This window comes from Brachionichthys hirsutus, chromosome 21 (genome assembly GCF_040956055.1).
Source record: "Brachionichthys hirsutus isolate HB-005 chromosome 21, CSIRO-AGI_Bhir_v1, whole genome shotgun sequence".
Lineage (NCBI taxonomy): Eukaryota > Metazoa > Chordata > Actinopteri > Lophiiformes > Brachionichthyidae > Brachionichthys > Brachionichthys hirsutus.
This window is the reverse complement of record NC_090917.1, coordinates 7,158,245-7,178,018: the sequence shown is the minus strand read 5'-3', so window position 1 is coordinate 7,178,018 and position 19,774 is coordinate 7,158,245. Positions and strand designations below refer to the sequence as shown.

The 19,774-nt window shown below is 43.9% G+C and overlaps 1 protein-coding gene across 1 annotated transcript; it reads left to right on the top strand.

Annotated features, from left to right (window-relative positions):
- The first annotated feature begins 6,749 nt into the window (after window positions 1–6,749).
- Window positions 6,750–19,536, top strand: si:dkey-121b10.7 (heparan sulfate glucosamine 3-O-sulfotransferase 6). The gene is made up of 2 exons (XM_068754420.1): window positions 6,750–7,189; window positions 18,894–19,536. Exons 1-2 carry the CDS (start codon window positions 6,750–6,752, stop codon window positions 19,534–19,536), a joined length of 1,083 nt encoding a protein of 360 aa, XP_068610521.1.
- The last annotated feature ends 238 nt before the right edge of the window (window positions 19,537–19,774 follow it).

Sequence of the window (19,774 nt, the reverse complement as noted above, 5' to 3'; positions counted from 1 at the left end):
GTATTTTGTCAGACACTGCCATCTACCGTCAGTTCTTGTCAGTACATGTGTGCCGCAGAACACTTCGACCTTTCATTGGGAGGATGTTATGGCTGAAGAGACAGATAAGTCCAGATATAAGTTTTGAGAATTGAAACTCTAAATGAAACCCGGTGTTCCATTTGTTCTTTTTAAACATTATTTGAGAGAAAAACAGTGGATGCAAAATACAATTTACGCAAAATAAATAAACCCTTAGAGTACATCACAACAGAGGATTTTTCACATTTATGTTTTTTTAATTCCTTTGGCTCATTAGCAATGTTACCTTTAACACACAAACTCCCTGCGCAGACCCTCGGACAACTTTGAGCAACATCATAATAATACATTTTATTTTAAATGCACTTTACATTAGAAAGCAAAGCTCAAAGTGCACAATAGTATAAAAATAAATAACATAAAAACAGGAGATAAAATCAACAGATAAAACTGATAAAATTAACGAGCAAAGGATGTGTGTGCGCGCGCTGTGGTCATGCGGCAGACCTGGAACTGAGCCACTCTGGAAGCAGACATTGTTGTGTGAATGTGTGTGTTTTTTTTATGTGGTTTGTTGTGTGGTTGTGGTGGTTTAGGAGATCCTGTTTGTTTAGGCTGCCTGTCTCTTTCATTGGGTAAGGCCGGAGCTGCTAGAGGTATAATCCTGTGGTGAGACTGCTTAAGGTTTTCCTATTTTTTTTACGTTTCCTTAAGGCCCCCCGTGGGCCACAGTCTTGCTTTCTGCAGCTACAATTATCAAATAATCAAATTCAAGATTCTAACGAATCCTGGGGAAGTTATAAGCATGAGGCGCTGCTGTTTTCCTATCTCAGGCATCTGCACAACACTATATCTGAGACTGATGCTCATTTCTATGTTTTCCTTTGGCGCTTCAAGAGCATCAGATGGTCTTCCAACGCAGGCCGTCTCTAGATTTACGACCGCATCCAGATTCTGATATATCATTCCCCTCAGTGGAATTTCATAGCAGAGAGAGGATGAAGTGACCAGAATGATTATAGGCCAGTCTTTGTTGCATGAATGACATCACCGCTGCAGATCAGCGAATCATATGTCTTTGGAAATCCTCTGAGCGCAGCACCGTAAATCGCACAGTAGCTGCAGCGTGCCGTCCAAGATTCTTGGCTAAATGTCTGAATTCAGAGGAAAATGGAAAGCCAACAAAGGGATGCAATAACACGCAGGCACGCACGCTCATGCACGCTCATGCACTCACATGCACTTGCATGACCTCAGAGCAGGACGCAGTGGCATGCACTTTATCGGCGCAATTTACAGGGTGGCCTTATTGCCTTGAGTTAGCCCTGTTGGGTAAGTTATCAAAGACTGCTGTGGAGCGCAGCACAGAGCACCTGATAGCCACGCTGCGGTTAAAGGGGATGGCATCACTTCTGCTCTTTTATGACTTGATCGGTTTTGCTTTTCTTTACTGCGTAGATTAATTTAAAGGAATAGTTCATGATGTTCTGAACTAACTTCTGGTTGTGTGAATGGGAAGCTGCAGACTCAAGGTTGATCAGTTCAGATATACTGGAAACCTGTTAGAATATATATATATATATTCTGTCTTAAATCTTTACTTTGAAAGAAAAGTCAATGTATCCATTTAATATTATAGAAATCCATCGGGCTGTGGCTCCGTTGGTAGAGCTGTGAATCATTACACCCCTGTAAATAAGTCTTCCAATGTAGTCTATTAGATTATCCTGATTTAGGAAGGCTGCTGGAGCTCCTTTAGCCAACAAGGACATACCGTGACATTTTATTCGAGACCAGGGCCACTGTTTAACCACAATGACCTGCAGTAAATGTTGAAGCGTGATAAGACAGGACGCCATCAGATTGTGTTTCATGGAAGCGGCTTCGCTCGCCTTTTCTATCTGCCCTTTTTATTGTTGTCACACAATGAGGTTATGACCCTGTGCAAACACGGCGAGCACTTTACACGCTTCCCTCGCTCCTCAATTGAAAACAGTTTTCAAGCCGCGAGCTTGAAGCCACACCCATGCGATAATGCACAGCAACGTGGCACCCTATACTTACCCAGCCCGCCACAGAGCTCTGCCCTGCACTTATGCACTGCTCTGATACTGGCTTTCACACAACGCACGGCATCTCCGTGCACAGCTGCCGGGACTGCAGGACGCTCTGAGCTTCGCAGGAGATGTTTTAAATAAGGAGTCTGCATCGGTTGCTTCCCTCCCGACATTCACAAATTGAGCACTGCAGTGTTTTCCATCCTGAACAAGAGTAACTGTCACTCAAGGAGCTTTCAGTCACTGCAACATTTTTCCTGGCTGTTTTGTTCATAGAGTAAGAGGTGTGTCCAGAGACGTAGGAGGTGAACGCACACGTACACTTGGTGTGCGGCATAGGAAGAGCAAGCAGGCAGGCGTTTAGGTATTCAGTCTATGGTTCGATTAGGGGGCCGGAACAGAGGAAAGGCTCCACGGCGGGGGATATACAGCGGGAAGCTGATTTCAGAACTACTTTGTACACTCTGGAGGTTTTATTAGCTGTGAAAATCCGACACAGCCACAAAGACTAAGGCAGGAAGGATACTAAATAAATAGTACTATCCCACGTATACACTAAAACATGTTAAAAGAAAAGCAAATATATCTGACACGTTACCGGTTCATGAACTAAGCCGAGATGTTGGGAGACTTCCTGGTTCGTTGCAACAGTTTCTCCAGTAGGAGCTGAGACTCTTTCAGCCTCGCCACACTGTTCTCAGGTCAGGTGGTGTGTGGATCGTTTCCTGCGTGATACACGTTTCATTAAAACCCATTACTGTCAGTTTCTGTGTTTCAGCTGTGCGGGGTTGCAACCACGCCCGTTTCAGCCATGGTGGCAGGTTAAAAAAAGGGAAGGAAACAACCAACCCAGCAGCTAAGGAACGACGGCCTAGGGGTCGATCCCGTCTCAAATCGTTTCATTTCAGCCTCACAGAACTGCAGACTCGCATCTTGTAAAGCCATTAAGACTGTGGAGCCGAAAAGAGCTATTTTCATGTGACGTCATCTCTATGGGAAGTTTATGGGGAAAAGAGGAGAACAGTAGGGCAACAAGTCAGAGATGGAACAAAGTGGCACCATGTCTGAGTTTGATATGTAATATGGGTTAGGTCTGGACCACATGGATTTCAGATTGTACAGATCCTAATTATAAGCAGCTGAGAGGAAACAAACTCTCACATCAGAAGGAACTTCTGATTCCAAATTTCTGAAAGCTTGGATGACTAAACTAGAAAATCACTCGGCGAGTACAATCCTCCGCCAAGCAGCTCATTCCCCTTCATAATTGGATTTACACATCCTGGTGATCTGGATTATCACCTAAAGGTGATACGTTTTCAATGTTAAAATCCAATATTTCCAGACCCCTTTATGACTGTGATTTTTGGTGAGTGAATTTAATGCATATTTTACCAGGTATGATTATTTTAAAGCCTCCATTATAAGTAAATGGGAAAATCTGGATATATTTTCTATCCAGACGGGTATCCGGATCGCTCTAAAATGTAATCCGATCTGAGTTAGACCAAGACCCATCTTCAGATTTTTTGTTTTTTATCTGTCCAGCACTTTTTTTGTAATCCTGCTAACAAACAGACAAACGCTCTCAAAAACAAAACCTCCTTGGCGGAGGTTAAATTATTATTAGCTACTGTATCTACAACAGATTAGTATTATACTTTAATTAACTATACGGTACAGTGATGGAAACCTTCCAGCAGAGCAAGAAAGCTTTATCATCAGAACAGCAAAACATATGGAGGGGGGGGGGGGGGGGGGAGTTCTATGTTTTGTGACGAAAGAATCAATAGGAATATAATTGTGGGGGACCATTTGGCGGTTTGCAGCCACTCTTGCTATATGTGGTTCGGAACGTTCAGCGCCGGTGGAAGACATGACGCTCCATTGAGCGTTACTCCAGCCTTGATAATAAAATGGAGCTCGAGGTTTCTCTGTGAGTGTGTGCTCGTGTGAGAGACACATTCCATCCAGGTGAGTTAACGGGCTCCTCAGTGGCTTGTCAATGCATTCTCAGGGCCAGATTAGGACAATGCTTTGTATTCCGCTGTGGGACATTGACTCAGGAAAAGCTGAGATGCCTCCTGGAGCAGCAAGGGTTGGGTTTGGTGAAAAACACAAAGACAGACTTTTAAAAGATACACAAAAGATACGCATTGAAAGACTAGCATGATTTTATTGAATTTCTGAACCTCTGGGGGGAAATCTCTTCGACTCCAACAGCTGTTAAGAAGTTCATTTTAAGTGACTAACTAAAATGTAGGGACTGATGGACTCAGTTACAACCTGATCGTCTCATACAGTCCTTAGTTGTGTCTTTCCGGCAGCCACTGCGGGACTTTGAACAGAATTACAGAGAGCTGGCCGGTGTTTTGCTCCGCACAGCTGTCTGCCTTCCCACAGACCTTGCAGGTGGGTCAGAATACAACACGGTGGGTATCGGTCACAGACACAGGGGGCTGTGTCCCCCTTGCTAACCCATACTCTAAACTGTTATTCAGGATAATGCAGTTGTAGTGCATGTAGTCCTTTTGTCTGCAGCAACGATATGTGTGAATAACAAAGACAATATATGGGTCTTAATTTAATACATAAGTAATATTATTTTTCATGGATTAACAAATGACTGTAAATAGAAATTTTTTTGAATAAAACTATTCTTTGTCGGCTTTCAGTTTCCCCTTGCATTCCACAGAAATGATTCCAAGGCAGAATAAAATCATCGTACCGACAGACAAACACAAGCCGCTGACACTAACACATGCCAAAATGGTCTTTACGGTCACTAATCCTTTGACCTGTTCCTTTAAATAAAGAGATGGTCGCTACGGCACACGTTAAACACAACAAGGCTGCAGGATTAATGAGTTTGACTACAGAGTGGCACGTCTCCCATTGTTTTTCAGCATCACCGGGGATCAATGAGGAGGAGCGCTCAGGGAGTGCAGACGAGTAAATGACGCCTTCTCTGTGCAGAGACTCGAGGAAATTGACATACTGCCAGGTTGGAAGACGCTCGAGTCGATATAATGTCATCGCCTTCCGATTTATCATTCATATGGATGTGCTGCCATGTGTCACCACATGTGGGATGAAGGTGTCAATAAGGTGTGATTTATAATGCAACAAACATATTGTCAAAATCTATTTGGGGGTTAAATGGGTCTGTTTCAAAGATGTCTGACACTGAAAGCTCACGCTGGGTTTGTCTTCACCAACACTTCGTTGTAGCTGAAGTATTCTGTCATAATGTGGTTGAAATAAATAGCAGCAAAGATATAAATGTTAAGTCTATATTAGTCAACCATATTATGGTTTACCTCTGCAGTCTGCTAACTGCTAACATTTCCTTTCGCGGCTTCGTTTTAAATTTTGCCCCGGTGTTTTCAGAATCCCTGCTTTATTTTGAACTTTCCCGTATTTACAGATTTCCCCGTACGAATTTCCACAGCACGCCGTACTGCTCAAAAAGCAGTAATTTCCCATACAAAAATACGGGAAAACCGTATTACCGGTAGTTGAAATGTATGTATTATATATTTTCGGAAAGCTCTCGACGAGGGCTACGCACCTGTGAGGTACAGGCAACCTCCAAGACGGTTGGGAATAGGCGTTGACACGGCTACCATATATTTTTGGACGTGTCTCGACGAGGGTTACGCATGGCGGAGGTTGAACGGTGGTGGTTAATGACAATTGCAAAAACAATAGGCCCTTACGACCAGTTAGGCGCTCCAGCCCAATAAAAAAGCTAAAAGATCTGAACAGCAAAGCAGCATTAAAGTTCTGCAAGACTCGGAGTTCAGGTGTGAAGCTCCACATAATGCCAGAGGCTCCAGCATGTCAACCGTTAATTCACTCTTTGTGCATGTTGAATATCAATGATTGAATGCTTTGGAAAATAAAAATGAATGAAGGGAAGAGGCCAGATAAGGATCAGCGATCAAGGCAAAGTAACAGAAATACGATCTGCATGCATCTATTTAACATTTACCTGAGCTGCAAAAAGAAAGTGGGCGCTATCAGCTGTGAGTGGTTTCAGTTACTGCGTGTTTACCACACACACACACACACACACACACATACACACCCACACACCCACACCTACACGCACACACACAGGGAGAAATGAAACCCATCCAAGGTAATGAAATTAATCATCTCCAGCAGCTCTCAGAATAATGTTGGCGAATTACTTTCAGTTTTTATCCTGGCGTCTCACGGGCCGCGGACGCAAGGGGCGTGCGTGCGTGTGACGCTCAGGGCGTGGATTTGGCAGCAACAGTCCAGGGGGGGTGTCCACTCCAGAGTTTCCTGCAGAGCCGCTGCCATGGTTTCCACGGGAGCGCACCGGGGGTCCGCACCGCAGCCGAGGCTCGCCGTGACCCGCCCGGACGCAGCTCGAGTGATTCAGTCATCCACGTCTCTGATGCTGACGATGTGAGACGAAGCGCGCTAAAACAAGCAGGAGAACGCGTGGAGCGTCTTTACGCGCGCAGGACAAGTTTGACGCCACTTGCTGCTGTGGCACGAGCGCGGAGGGTTTTTTTTTTTTTATTCATTTATTTTTTTTACGCGTTCCGCTCGAGTAACCTTCGCGACCCACGAGTATGACGCTCTGTGATATGGATTGTTTCCTGTGTTGTGTCCCGAAGCTCAGGAGCGCGCCTCATGGGATGTAGTAAATGGAGAGCTGCGTTCAACTTCGGACACCTGAAGGTGCAGTCCAAGCTGTCGGTCTTCTTTACCATGATCGTTCTCTTCCTCTACCTTTTTTACTGCCTCAGCGGATACTGCGAATCCTCACCCAGACCCGTGTATGACGGACACGACGCGTCCCCCCAGCAGCGCGTCCCGTATGACGCGTCTCAGGTGCCGTCTGTGCGCGAACAGCCACCGGACTCACCGGACGGCGACGCGCTTTGTCACGATATCTCTATAGCCGATAATTTCGGGAGCAAGAAGTTTCCTCAGGCCATCATCATCGGGGTGAAGAAGGGTGGCACTCGGGCGCTGCTGGAGTTCCTGCGCGTCCACCCGGACGTGAGAGCCGTCGGGTCCGAGCCGCACTTCTTTGACCGTTTCTACGATAAAGGACTGGAATGGTACAGGTGAGCAGCCCTAAAAGCAAAGATCAATGAAATCACCATTTCACTACTTCACCCCCCCCAAACAGGAAAATGACCAGGAAAGGTTATTCACTTTAGAGCCGGGGAGAAGTTATTTTCTTCTTGCCACAAGAAAATCTAAGTAAGTATAAAACAAAGTTAACGATACAGGCTGTTCCTTCCCCTCCCAGAGGCCCAAATGTCTGGTAGATTCATTAATAACAGATAGATAGATAGACAGATAGACAGATAGATAGATAGATCGATAGATATATGTTTTTCTTGATCTTAAAGAGGGTAAAGATGGAATATTTTACATATATTTATAGTTTTTAAACTATTTTAGTGCCACATATACATCGAGAATCTTCTTCATTTTCTTCTTCTTCATTTTCTGTCTCGTTAAACAGAACATGTTCTGTAATCAATGCACCTTTTGTAGCTCACTTAATAAAGTAATGGAACGTTATGGACTGAGCAGGATGCAACAAAAACAGAGCTTGCTCAAATGAGTTCTCCACATTGCCCCGTGCTGCTGTGATTAATATCTTGCTGATACATTAATGTCTCTCAGCACCAATAAGGAGCTCTGCGGACATCCTTAAAAGATGGCAGCGTGTTCAGCCCGCTGACAATAACTTGCTCTTTATTGCGCTGACATGCTGCTTCCCCGTGCGCCCAGTGTTGATCCCCTGAGAGCCGTATTACCAGCTCGATCTCAGAGGGGGAATGGGTTATAATCGAGGAGAGTTTGGGTCACAAACAGCCTCCATTTGAATCTTTCCAAATAAAACCCTGGCAAATGAAACATTTTCTGGATTATAAGAGTCAATAATCACAGATGTAAACTAAAAATGTAAATGTAAAAGTGGAAAGTAAAATGGGTGAAATGTTTTTAAGTTGCTGTAAGTAGCATAAAGATTTGAGTAAATGGGCAGTAAGGGAGGGGCGGATTAAGAACTTTATAAAGTGACACATCTCAGGAGTGAATGACAGATTAATTAAGATGAAAGGAGAGAGGAGAATGGAGGTGTGGAAGAAAAATTGCGAAGTGGGAGAAGAAGACGGAGAGATCCAGAGAGCGATCAATGTATTTGAGCAATGATCTGAGCACTGGGAGGCTGAGGGGGAATGGCGCTGAGCGACATTACAGATCAAACCGTCTGTGTGTCTGTGTGCAGAGGCGTTTGCTTTTTATTGCTTTGCAGCTTTCAGGAAGAGACAGAAGGTTTTTCTGCTACACCCAGTGCATGGGATGATGATGACGTTATCAGTGACGGCAACGGCAGCACGTTGAACAAATGTTTAAATTAAAAGCCGAACCCCTTGAAATAGAGAGACCAGTTTTCATAGAATGCAAAGTTGGACTAAAACAAACTGCAAGTTGTGCTAATTTACATAATTAATGGTAGAGTAGAGGGCTGAACCCACATCCTGGCTTTGTACCATCATTTCTAATTATTTCCAATCAGTCCAGATTTCACCCAAAATACGATGTAAATATGCAGAAAAGGTTTAGATAGTTTAGATGTGTTTCCATCATGCTCTGGGGCTGCAGCAGAATGCCGTGAGGGTTACCGGCGAGGCCAGCCCTTCTCCTGCTGCTCGTTGTCGTCGATGGACTCTCCTTTCCTCGCTCTTCTTTAATGCAGACATGACATATTCACCGGGTGGTTTTCTCTCTCTCTCTTCCTCTTCTTTTCTCTTTTGAAGCCATAATGAAACAAGTGTGTGTGTGTGTGTGTCCCCCCCCCCCCCCCCCCCACCCCACCCCGTCCCAATCCACTGACAGCTCCTGTCAACGCTTTGTGAATTGGACTGGTGTAATGACGGGTCAGGCATCAACGTGGACAGCTCGGGGACGTGTAGAGTGGCTGAGAGGGATTAGGCCTTCAGTCACGATTAAACAAGGCCTTATGAAGCATGCGTCAACACCCCCCCCCCCCCCCCCCTCACCTGGCGAGCCCTTCACCGTTTCTACTGCATCGTCATCCGTCTACAACAGGGGACTCCTGGTGTGTAGGGGCCACTGGCTAACAGACTAACACAGAGGGGTACCTACATGTTTCCCCGACAATGCCTGGACAGCTCAACCTCACAAAACGTGCCACCCCCCCCCCACAAAAGAAAAGTGTTTTTTATTCTTCTGCTTGACATTTGCTGGAAGTAGAGCGATGTGGCCCCCAGTGTGTTTTATATGGCGTGAGCGCAGAAAAAAAATAGCCTGTAAAATGCTGCGTTCCTCGTCAGCAGCCAGACAACTCCTGGCATTTGCTTCTGTGTTCTCAGAAGCAGCACGCAGACCAAGTAGTTGATGTTCCAAACGGCTATTGATGCCTCTCCATGGAGGACTCTTCATTGGCGTTTCAGCAAGGAAAAAAAATTAAAAACAGAATTTGTGGTTGAATGAGAATCTTTTATGGAGACAGTAAAACATCAAAAGGTACAAAAGTCTGATCTGAGCTGTAAGAGACCACGTTTTTCTCTTTTTCATTAGAGTATCATATTAAAATAAGAAAAAAACTGCTTTGAAATTATTCATATTGATGACTTTACAATAGAGACAAAATGATGGAAGAATTAAAATACAAATGTTACCTCTCCTAGGTTGTTGGTTTCTTTTTGACAGCTAACTCTGGTTTCCTTTAACCGTAACATGACCACTCCTTAACCTAACGTGGTTATTACTGATTATTACCATAATGAAAAGGCTGCTATAACCTGAGCCCAGAAGTAATTTTAACCCAAAAAATTATTACACAAACGTCCTGCGACTCGGCACGTCGAGAATGATGCTTCGATAACCGATGGCGGGGAAAAGGTGGGTCAAAAACCTGAAGCAAATAAGTTGTGTATATTAAGGAAATACATCAGGTAGGAATTAAAGGAAACATGACAGATGATAAATCAGCAGCCAGAGATGACATGAAGAGGGAAAGAAATAGTAAGGAAGAGGAAAAAGGGGTAAATTGGACTCATGTAGAAAACAAAGATGGCTTTTTTTTTTTTTTACTTCTGCGTAGAAGGTTATGTTTTCGCCTGCGTTGGTCTGTCTGTCTGTCTGTTAGCACGATAACTCATAACTTTCTGAACGGATCATGATGTAATATTCAGGGAATGTTGGGATTGTGTGTGTGTGTGTGTGTGTGTGTGGTTTTCTAGTTTTTAAAATGTGTCTGGACTGAAACGCTGAACTAGAAAAGACTCAGAGCACATACCTCTGCCAAGCAGCTCATTCTCCTCCTAATTGGATTTACACCGTCCACATGGTGATCTGGATCATTTCCAAAAGGTTCTAAATTGTTCTTGGAATCTTTATCCACCAACCATGAAAAGTAAAAGTGAGTCGGAGTCGATGTGTAACTGATGTTTGAATCCGTGAATAGAGTTTTCAATGTTAAAATGTTTCCAGAACTCATTCTGGATCAGATCCAGAAGACATTTTAAATGATAGTGCATATCGGACCCCTTTATGACTGTGAATTTTGGTGAGTAAATTGAATGTATATTTTACAAGAAAAAAAAAGCCTCCATTATAAGCAAATGGGAAAATACTGCCATTGCCATTCCACATTTGTTGTCTTGCAACACAAGACAAAAAAGATTTATTGAGCAATAGATTATCAACATATCTCCACATTGACTTGATCATATCGCTTATCAAGAACATTCATTCATTCACCTTCTTGGCCTCTTTGTCCGTTACCGGGTCACGGGCCATGCTGGAGCCTATCCCAGCAGTCAACGGGCGAGAGGCGAGGTACACCCCGGACAAGCCGCCATCATCGCAGGGCCACACAAAGACAGACAACAATTCAAACACACAATTTACTGTAACCAACTCACCTAAGCTGCATGTTTTTGGTGGGAGGAACCCGGAGAACCCGGAGAGAACCCAATTATACAATAATTATTCCATTCTTCCAGCTATACAATATAAAGAATTCATTGTAGTTTGGTGCCCCGTGACTCATATTTATATTTGATTCTGAGCGCTTGTATGTTCGCCGAACAACAACACTTCCTCTCCCCCTTTCAAAGCGCCGTCTGTGCCTCTGGGTTCAGAGAGAGACTTGGCCTCCATCTCCAACTGGTAACCAAGGAAAATACATGGACATCCTTAAAGGAAGCGTTTGGCAAATTGTTTTGGGAAAAAAAATGCTTCTGTGTGGGAAGCCTTGGCTTTGTCATCCACTGGAAATGATCCTGTGGTTTGGAGGTGGAGAACGAGGGCTCGGACAGCCGTGCTCGACCAGCGGCTGAGTGTGAGCTCAGATTCATTCACAATTTGCTTTCTCGCCAGCTTTTCTTGACACTATGAAAATCCAGCATGTATAAATATAATTTCCATATATTGATCATCTGGAATAGGCTCTTCCTATTGATCGATCTCTTTCTCTCTCTCCTTTTATCTCATTATAGCATCAGAAATACTTTGCTGTTGAATATTTAATCTTGTTGACTCGTGACATTTATTCTCCTCAGTCTGAGTGATGCAGACTTATTGGTTTGTTCAGGTCAGTCAAAACGTGTAATAAAAGCCACCGGACAGTCCCTGCTGCTGTTAGAGTTGAGCCACTGTTCCCCTCTAACGCCAAATCCTTTTCCTTATCGACTTGCTTCTTGTCACTTAGCCAGCTGAATGTGGTGCCCAAACAGGAATGCCTTCTTCCAATCACAAGAGATTCTCCAGTAAAATTCCTCCCTGCTCACATTCTCGGAGACTGACAAGATGGTTCTGGGGGGGGGGGGGGGGGGAATAATAATTTGGAAAAGTATAAATGTAGAGCTCTTGCTGGGAGAAAGAAGGCTTTGTGCAGAGGACAGGGTTCAATGCTTTGTGAGTGTTTGAAGCTGCATCAGGGCGGGAAGGAAAAATGAGTGGCATCTCTGACCATGAGCATCGCTGTCCGGCTTGCTGTCAACATGGATAAGCATCGCGCGGCATGCTATTTACATGCAAAGGGGTTTATGTTTGAATTAACACAAGATGAAAATTCAGCAGGATCATTCTAAGGATTTAATTAAATCGGACTCGGTAAAGAGGTGCAGGTGGGCATGGATTTTAAGGTGTTATCCAACTCAGCCATCAATATTTCAACAGCTTTTCATTGGCTGATCTGCCGTTTATATGCAAGAAGAATTTTGCATTCTTGCCAGAAATGCACTAAATTAATTTAAATATTTATGACGCAAATAAAACTGGATTCATCTTATTAACTAATCAATGGAATCAAACTAATAATTATAATAATGTGTTGGTTTTATATCGTGCTTTTCAAGGCACCAAAGATGCTTTACATTATTCATTCACTCCATACTTGATGGTGGTGAAGCTACTGTTCTAGCCACGGCTGCCTCGGGGTAGATACAGCTGCCCCGGGGCAGACTGACAGGAGCGAGGCTGCCAGCTTGCACCATCGGCCCTCCTGACCACCACCAACATTCACTCGCTCATTACATTTAGACATGCGGGTGAAGTGTCTTGCCCAAGGACACAACAACATGTGCCGGAGGCGGGAATCGAACCGCCAACCTCTCGATCATAGGACGACCCGCTCAACCACCTGCGTTATTATTTTTAGATGTACGAAGTCTTAATGCTGTTTGGATGTAAGACTGAACAGACACTCAAATCCCAGTTAACCATCACTGGTCTGTCTGGAGAGGCAGGTGATCATTGACGTGTGTGTGTGTGTGTGTGTGTGTGCGTGCATGCGTGTGGCAGTGGACCTCTCACTGGTGTCTACATCTGTTTACTGGCTGAGTGGGTCGGTGGATCGGCTGTGGACGTCATGACAACCTGCAGTCACTCTGAGCATCCCACAGACAGAAACGCCTTGTCTGCTATAAAAGCTCCTGGAAAAGTCCCGTTGGTTTGTTTCAACCGGATAATTGTCAGTGATGTCTGCGCCGGTTTGAGGAGGAAATGAGATTAATTATGTCTGAAACTCTGGCAGCAGCAGATTGACCCAAATGTAAAGCTGGAGGGAATCTTGAAACCGATGCCAGCCCAGAATCGTTTGTCAAAAGTCTACTGGGTTGTCCAAATTGCAAAACGAGATAAGGCCAGCCGAGCCTAATGGATTCGTCTAATAGCAGACCACTGAATGGACGACTTGAGAAACAAGTCTTCCTATTGGCTGGGACCCAGGGGGGGGGGGGGGGGGAGGGGGGGGGCTCCATCCAGATTGAGTCAATTACAGGTTTTCCAAAGTGTGTGTGTGAGAAAGAGAGAGATTGTTGCTGGTGCAGACTCAGAGAGGAGGTGTCTGTCTGTCTGTCTGTCTGTCTGTCTAATCATATTAACGTCTGTCTCCTGGAATGGACATGCGCGTATATAATAAAGCCTTTCACAATTACATAGAATAGAATAGAACTGTATTAACTTTAGACTTTTGTTTCTGTTTTATGATTTAGATGTCTTGTTGGCATAAAAAGATATATTTACAAATATATACTATATAATGAGACATCTTTCATTTACATTTGTAGACCCTAAACACAATTAACTGACTACCTATCACACAGCATTGTGTTAAAAAGGGACCACAAAGCAATGTTTCAGTGTTTCATGTGATATGTTTGATAAATTGATTTGTTCTATCTTGAGAAAGAAAAATTTTTTTGGGGGGGGAGGGAATCCACTGTATCTGATCTATCTGTGGACTCCTCCCATCCATCCATTGAAGGAGGGCAGGGATGGGTCCCCATGGCCCCTAGCAGTTCTTGGAAAAAGCCACACAAGTTGGGCAGGAACACAGAATAAGATTTTCCCATTTGATAAGTCGGGTAGGGTGGAAGCACACACACATTTGCTGCCACTCCACAGACAGACACATCCATTATACTGAGACACATTCTTCACAAATCACCCGCTGCAACTCAGCTCATTACAGGTTCTCACGTTATCAGAGATCAAATCCCTACTTCCTGCTATTTTCAGCATTTTCTCGTTTCTTCCTGTGGAAACGTTTGTTTCTACGTACATGTTATCACCACTTTATACAGCTTACAATATTCGATGACTTTTTTTCTGCAATTAAAGTCATTATATAATTTCCGTACTAATTAAAAAAAAAAGAGGGGGGGGGGGGGGGGGTACAGGAAGTGGCTCTGTTTCAAGGACGGACATTCTGCTTAATGGAAAACCAGTAGTTAGGTTAACACATTTTATGTTGCTTTTTGCTAAACACTGATACAAATCACTCAACAGAGATGCAGCACACACACACCTACACACACACGCACGCACACACACACACGCACACACTCACACTCACACTCTTTATATTCAGCTAACACATTATTGTGCTGCAAGAGTTTTGCATTTTGGACAGAATTCAAAGAGTTGCTCATTTGAAATGCACTGTGCAAGTTGTGCCTTGACTGATATTCAAACAAGCAATCACCAAAAAATAGGCGTCGATCTTCCTCCGTTGGGCTCCAGTAGTTTCTCGGAGGAAACTCTGACTGCCCACTTGTGATTTACTTACTGCTGTCAGGCCCTGTGACGTCCTCATTAAATGTTACGCCTCTAGTTTTCCCCTCAGCTAGACACATTCTTCAGCTCTTTCCTACCGACCTACCCCAGTGATGCAAACCTCTTTGGTAAAAATACTCCTCGCCACCCCTGCGCCTGAGCCAGGCTGTAACCTTCAGAGTGTGTAATGGGCCGCCACACACGCTGAAGTGATGCAGTGATACGCGGTGTCGGAAATATGGCTTTTATTCAGCGAGCTGTTACGTGAGGGACTGATGGATCGTGTTTTGGGCCAATATTCAGCATCTTGAGAAAGTCTCTAAAAGTACTGAACACGCAAACTAAACTAACAATTACAAATTAATTTGGTTATTAAAAGTCCCAGTCCTAACGGAACAGAGAAAGAAATGTTCTACTTTATAGGAAAGTTTCAGTAGTTACACGAAATGAATGAAAAGCAGATGCACACACGTTGCCATTAATCACTTTAGACTTGAAATCTCCTTTTGGCAGCCTGGTAAATATTCAAGAAGGAAGTTTACTCTATTTTTACATAACAATTTGACAAAAAGCTAAATAATGGTCATCCAACTAGGCGCCGATCCAACAAACACAAAGCAGAGTACTACTTTGCCTCCCCTTTTATTGAGTTGCTTACAGGCCCTGCTAACTTCTAATCAGCCCACAGACGCTCCTCAGCCCTGTACTTTCCGTCAGTAATGACAAACCTCTCCTTCTACACAGCAGCCGGTCCAGAGCTCTGAACACACACAGGCGTCATACGTCCCTCTGCAGGATTCAGAGTGCTCAAACATAGTCACAACAGTCTCACTTTAAAGGATGCAGCTGAGGCCAAGCTTAGGCTTTGAAGTGGCGAGGAAAAGGGGAAAATTGGAGAAAAAAATAGAGGTGAGTGAAAGAGAAATTTTGGAATGCCAAAAGGAAAAGGAGAGGGAGATAAAGTATGCAGAAGAAAGGAGCCATCACGTGATGATATGTTGCGTGACACGATGTTCTGTGATCCGGTGGTCGGTGCTGTGAATCGCAACCGTGTGCGGCTGACCGTCAGGGTGGGAAAATCCATTTCCGTGCAATGCAAGCTGGCAGGGCTTAAGAGGGTCTGGGGGTCTGGACCCGGCCCAGCAGAGCCGGTATGGATCACAGCTTTCAGAGCTACGAGTCCCAGGACCATAGGGAAACATCCTAACTCAGAAACACTTCCCTCATCTCCACCACACACACACACACACACACACACACACTGAGGAATTCATTGCTCCCAGATGTAGATCCATTCTGTGGAAGGCATGCTCAGATGGTTAGTGTGTGTGGGTGGGTGTGTGTGAGAGAGAGAAAAGCTGGGATATGCGGTTTCCGGTAAAATTTATATAATATCTATAGTGATATTATATCATGAAAGAATGTATTTTAAGTCGAAGCATGCGATGGTCATTTCCTCATCTCAAACAATTTCTTGAAACAAAATCCAAGAACGGGTAAATCTCAACAAAAATGCCTTAATATATTGTCACGCAGGACTTTTACACAGGCTTTCTTAATAGTAATGCATTGATGAAAGTCTACTAAAGTTGGAAAACTTTCATGGGAAATGTGCATTTCTGAGGAATATTCTTTTTTTTTATGTTTTCAAAATATCACAAGACTCACATTGCTTCAATCTTGACTGATTATGTGGTTATCTTCTGTAGCCTACATTAGGCAGATATGCTCATGCACGTGTCCTCATACTCTAAACAATAGCATATTAGCCTTCAGTCCTGCAGGTCCTAATGAAATCAAGCCCACCCACCCACACAACAACAAAACGTGTGTCTGGACACATTTCCATGCTTTCAGAACTGCCTGCATTCCTGCACCAGATGCTAAAGCTAAATGTGTAATAAACAGGTTGCTCGCTTTAGCCGAACTCTCTTTGGAAGCCACACAGAAGCCGGTGACGTAACGCCCAGCTACTGGAATCAGATAAAAAGAACAAGCACTGTTTTTATCTGCAGCAGGTTAAAGCAGGCTGGAGGCTTCTGGATGGTGACTCCAGGGTAATGGCTGGACTTTGTTCCCTCTGAGTTTTGCCGATTTGCCCTTTCTCCTCTTTGTCTGTGAATTTATTCTTGCAGATTTGGGTAGCGCTGTTCCCTCACAGCAAGGAGGCCACTGATTCAAATCCATCTTGGGGCCTTCCAGTGAGGAGTTTTTATGTTCTCCCCGTGTGAATGAGTAAATGTCTTATATTATTGCTTTCATTTCTGTAACGCGAACTGAGATTTGATTCTCCTCGCGAACCTCAAGGAGTTCATTTTTAAATATACATATATATATATATATATATATATATATATATATATATATATATATATATATATATATGGGATATTTTTTCACAATGGAGAAGGAGAACAGCCCATTCATCCAAATACGAAGCTGTGCCTCAGATACGATGACCACCAAAAGCATTAACCAGGATTTAATGCAAACACACGGCCACCATAAGATATCATGCAGCAACCTGATTGTGACAGGATACGGTTGAACTTTAGCCCGTTTCTTTACCACCACAATATTTAATAAATGAAAGGATAAATGGAGTGTGTTAGTTTTGTTTCAGTAATCATCATCAGTAATGATAACAGTCTACTAAGTTAATTCATGAGCTGTGGGAAGGCCGCAATGCTGCTGAAACAAAATCCACCGGGATAAAAAAAAATGGGTGGTCAGACAATCAAATATGTGTAACTCGGGCCAACGGTGTAACGCCATTATCTCAACCACTTTATTCACTAGTACATGTTGTTGTTTTTCATTTGTGTGATTGGCTGACCAAGAGATTTGTTCTAAAGCGCTCGGAATGTCTGACAGCTTTAGTATTAGCAAGAGAGCTTTTACATTGAACACCTTTTTAGTAACGTTACAGTAGACATAGCACTGCTCTGAACATTAAAATTAATGATGGATAAATTCCATTTTTGCACCTTAATTTGTAAGGTGCATGGGATTAGTGTGCACGTTGGGCACACTGTCACTCTGTCTTTGCGTGCCGGGACTGAAAAGGGCCATTAAGTTAGGGAGGGTAGCTGTTTTTATTACTTATTCTATAAACCCTAAAAATAAGATCTAGTGTTTGGCAGAAACATTTTGTGGTTTCATTTTTTTGTTTCAACGTCTGGCTAACTACAAAAGGATTTGGAGTCTAAAAAACATCACTGTGTTAGATTTTAGTTATTGTAGATGTTAAGTTATTTATAGTGTTTGTAATCCTCACCACTGCTTTGTGAGTAATAAGTTCATACATGCACAGAAAAATATGAACATATTGTAAAGTGAACTCAGTTCAACAAACTCAGCTTTCAGTAAAGCACATACCCAACACTCGCTTGTAATTCAATCAAACCCTGATCACAAAAATGGATGCAGCTTTTTTTTCGGTTGCACTTCAAACTTAAGTAGTTTCCTCTTTAGCGCGTCCCCCCCCCATCCCACCCGGCTTCTTAATAATCCATCAAGTGGTTTGTGCATAATTGACAGAAAATATGAAAGAGCTCTCTTGCAAAATTCAGAAAGCTGAAAAAATGAAAAAGTATTTTCCAGGTTTATTTTAAAATTCCATTGGTTCTGCCCCATCATGCCCAACTCTCCCACCAAGAATTGTGAAAATCTTTACTGTATACTTTTGAGAACTCCTGCAAACAAACACAGATAAAAGCTGGTTTAAAAAAGACAAGCTTTTTGGCGAAGAAAAAAATGTTGACGCATTAGATTCTAAACCTCCGGTAAGACGGCAGCAATGTGCCTCTTATTCCTGTCCTCTGGGACAGCAGCAGAGGTACAGGCTGTTGAGGAGGCACAGAATGAGAGGAAATCATTTTCCTGACGTAGCTGGAGTGGCTTTCCAACAGTAGCTGCTTCTCGATTCCGTCCCAGTCTGTGCTGACATGGTCGCTCCATCAATCCCAGCAGCCAATGTCATGTTTATCCCTCTCTAATCGCAGATTCACTTCCTTAATTACAAATCCAAATCAAAAAGGCTTCAAGGCAAGCATGGAATCAACAACGGAATCTCGAGACTTATAAGAGAATAAAGGAAGTTATTGTTTCTCCTTTACATGTAGGACTATTTGTTTTTTGTGATGCAGAACACGCAGTCGATCCTTCATGCGACGCTTGGAGCAGTTTCATCGATAATCTCTCCGTCTCTCTCTCTCCTCTCAGGAATCTGATGCCCCGTACCCTGGAGGGGCAGATCACCATGGAAAAGACCCCCAGTTATTTCATCACCAAAGAAGCTCCTCGCCGTGTCTTCTCCATGAGCCGCCACGCCAAGCTTATCGTGGTGGTGCGTGACCCTGTGACCCGGGCTGTTTCTGACTATACTCAGACGCTGTCCAAATCCCCCGGGCTCCCATCGTTTCAGAACCTGGCGTTTCGAAATTCCACCGCGGGCCTCATCGACACGTCTTGGAGCGCCGTTCGCATCGGCATCTACGCCAAACACCTGGAGAACTGGCTGCGCTACTTCCCACTTTCACGCCTCCTCTTTGTCAGTGGCGAGCGCCTGGTGACGGACCCGGCGGGTGAAATGGGCAGGGTCCAGGACTTCCTGGGACTAAAACGCGTGGTCACAGACAAGCACTTTTACTTCAACCAGACCAAAGGCTTCCCCTGCCTAAAGAAACCCGAGGGAAGCAGCAGGCCACGCTGCCTGGGGAAGTCAAAGGGCAGGCCCCATCCCCAAATCCCCTTTGAGGTGCTGCTCAGGCTCAGAGACTTCTACAGACCCTTCAATCTCAAGTTTTACCAAATGACGGGTCAAGACTTTGGCTGGGACTCAACAGCTACCCCCCAAAGTTCTTAAAAACGGTCCGTTGTCCAGCCAATCACCAAGACCATGGGAGGGATGCGTTGAATTTATTTAATTATTCTACAGTTCTAACTGTGGATGATATGCATTTTTCCTTCTTCTCCACTGCTAAAGGAACTGGCCATGAAGACTCCTGCCTTCCTTCAGATTTACAGCAGCCATAAAACGTTTACGAGCGCCTCAAGTCCCCCCTCACCTCTTTCCAAAGGAATGATGAACTAATCTTTGGAGA

Excerpts from the sequence above, each read along its gene's own strand:
- si:dkey-121b10.7 (XM_068754420.1), top strand. The coding sequence starts at position 6,750 with ATGGGATGTAGTAAATGGAGAGCTGCGTTCAACTTCGGACACCTGAAG. Across the intron at positions 7,190-18,893 it reads AAAGGACTGGAATGGTACAG|GAATCTGATGCCCCGTACCC; the intron begins GTGAGCAGCCCT and ends CTCTCCTCTCAG.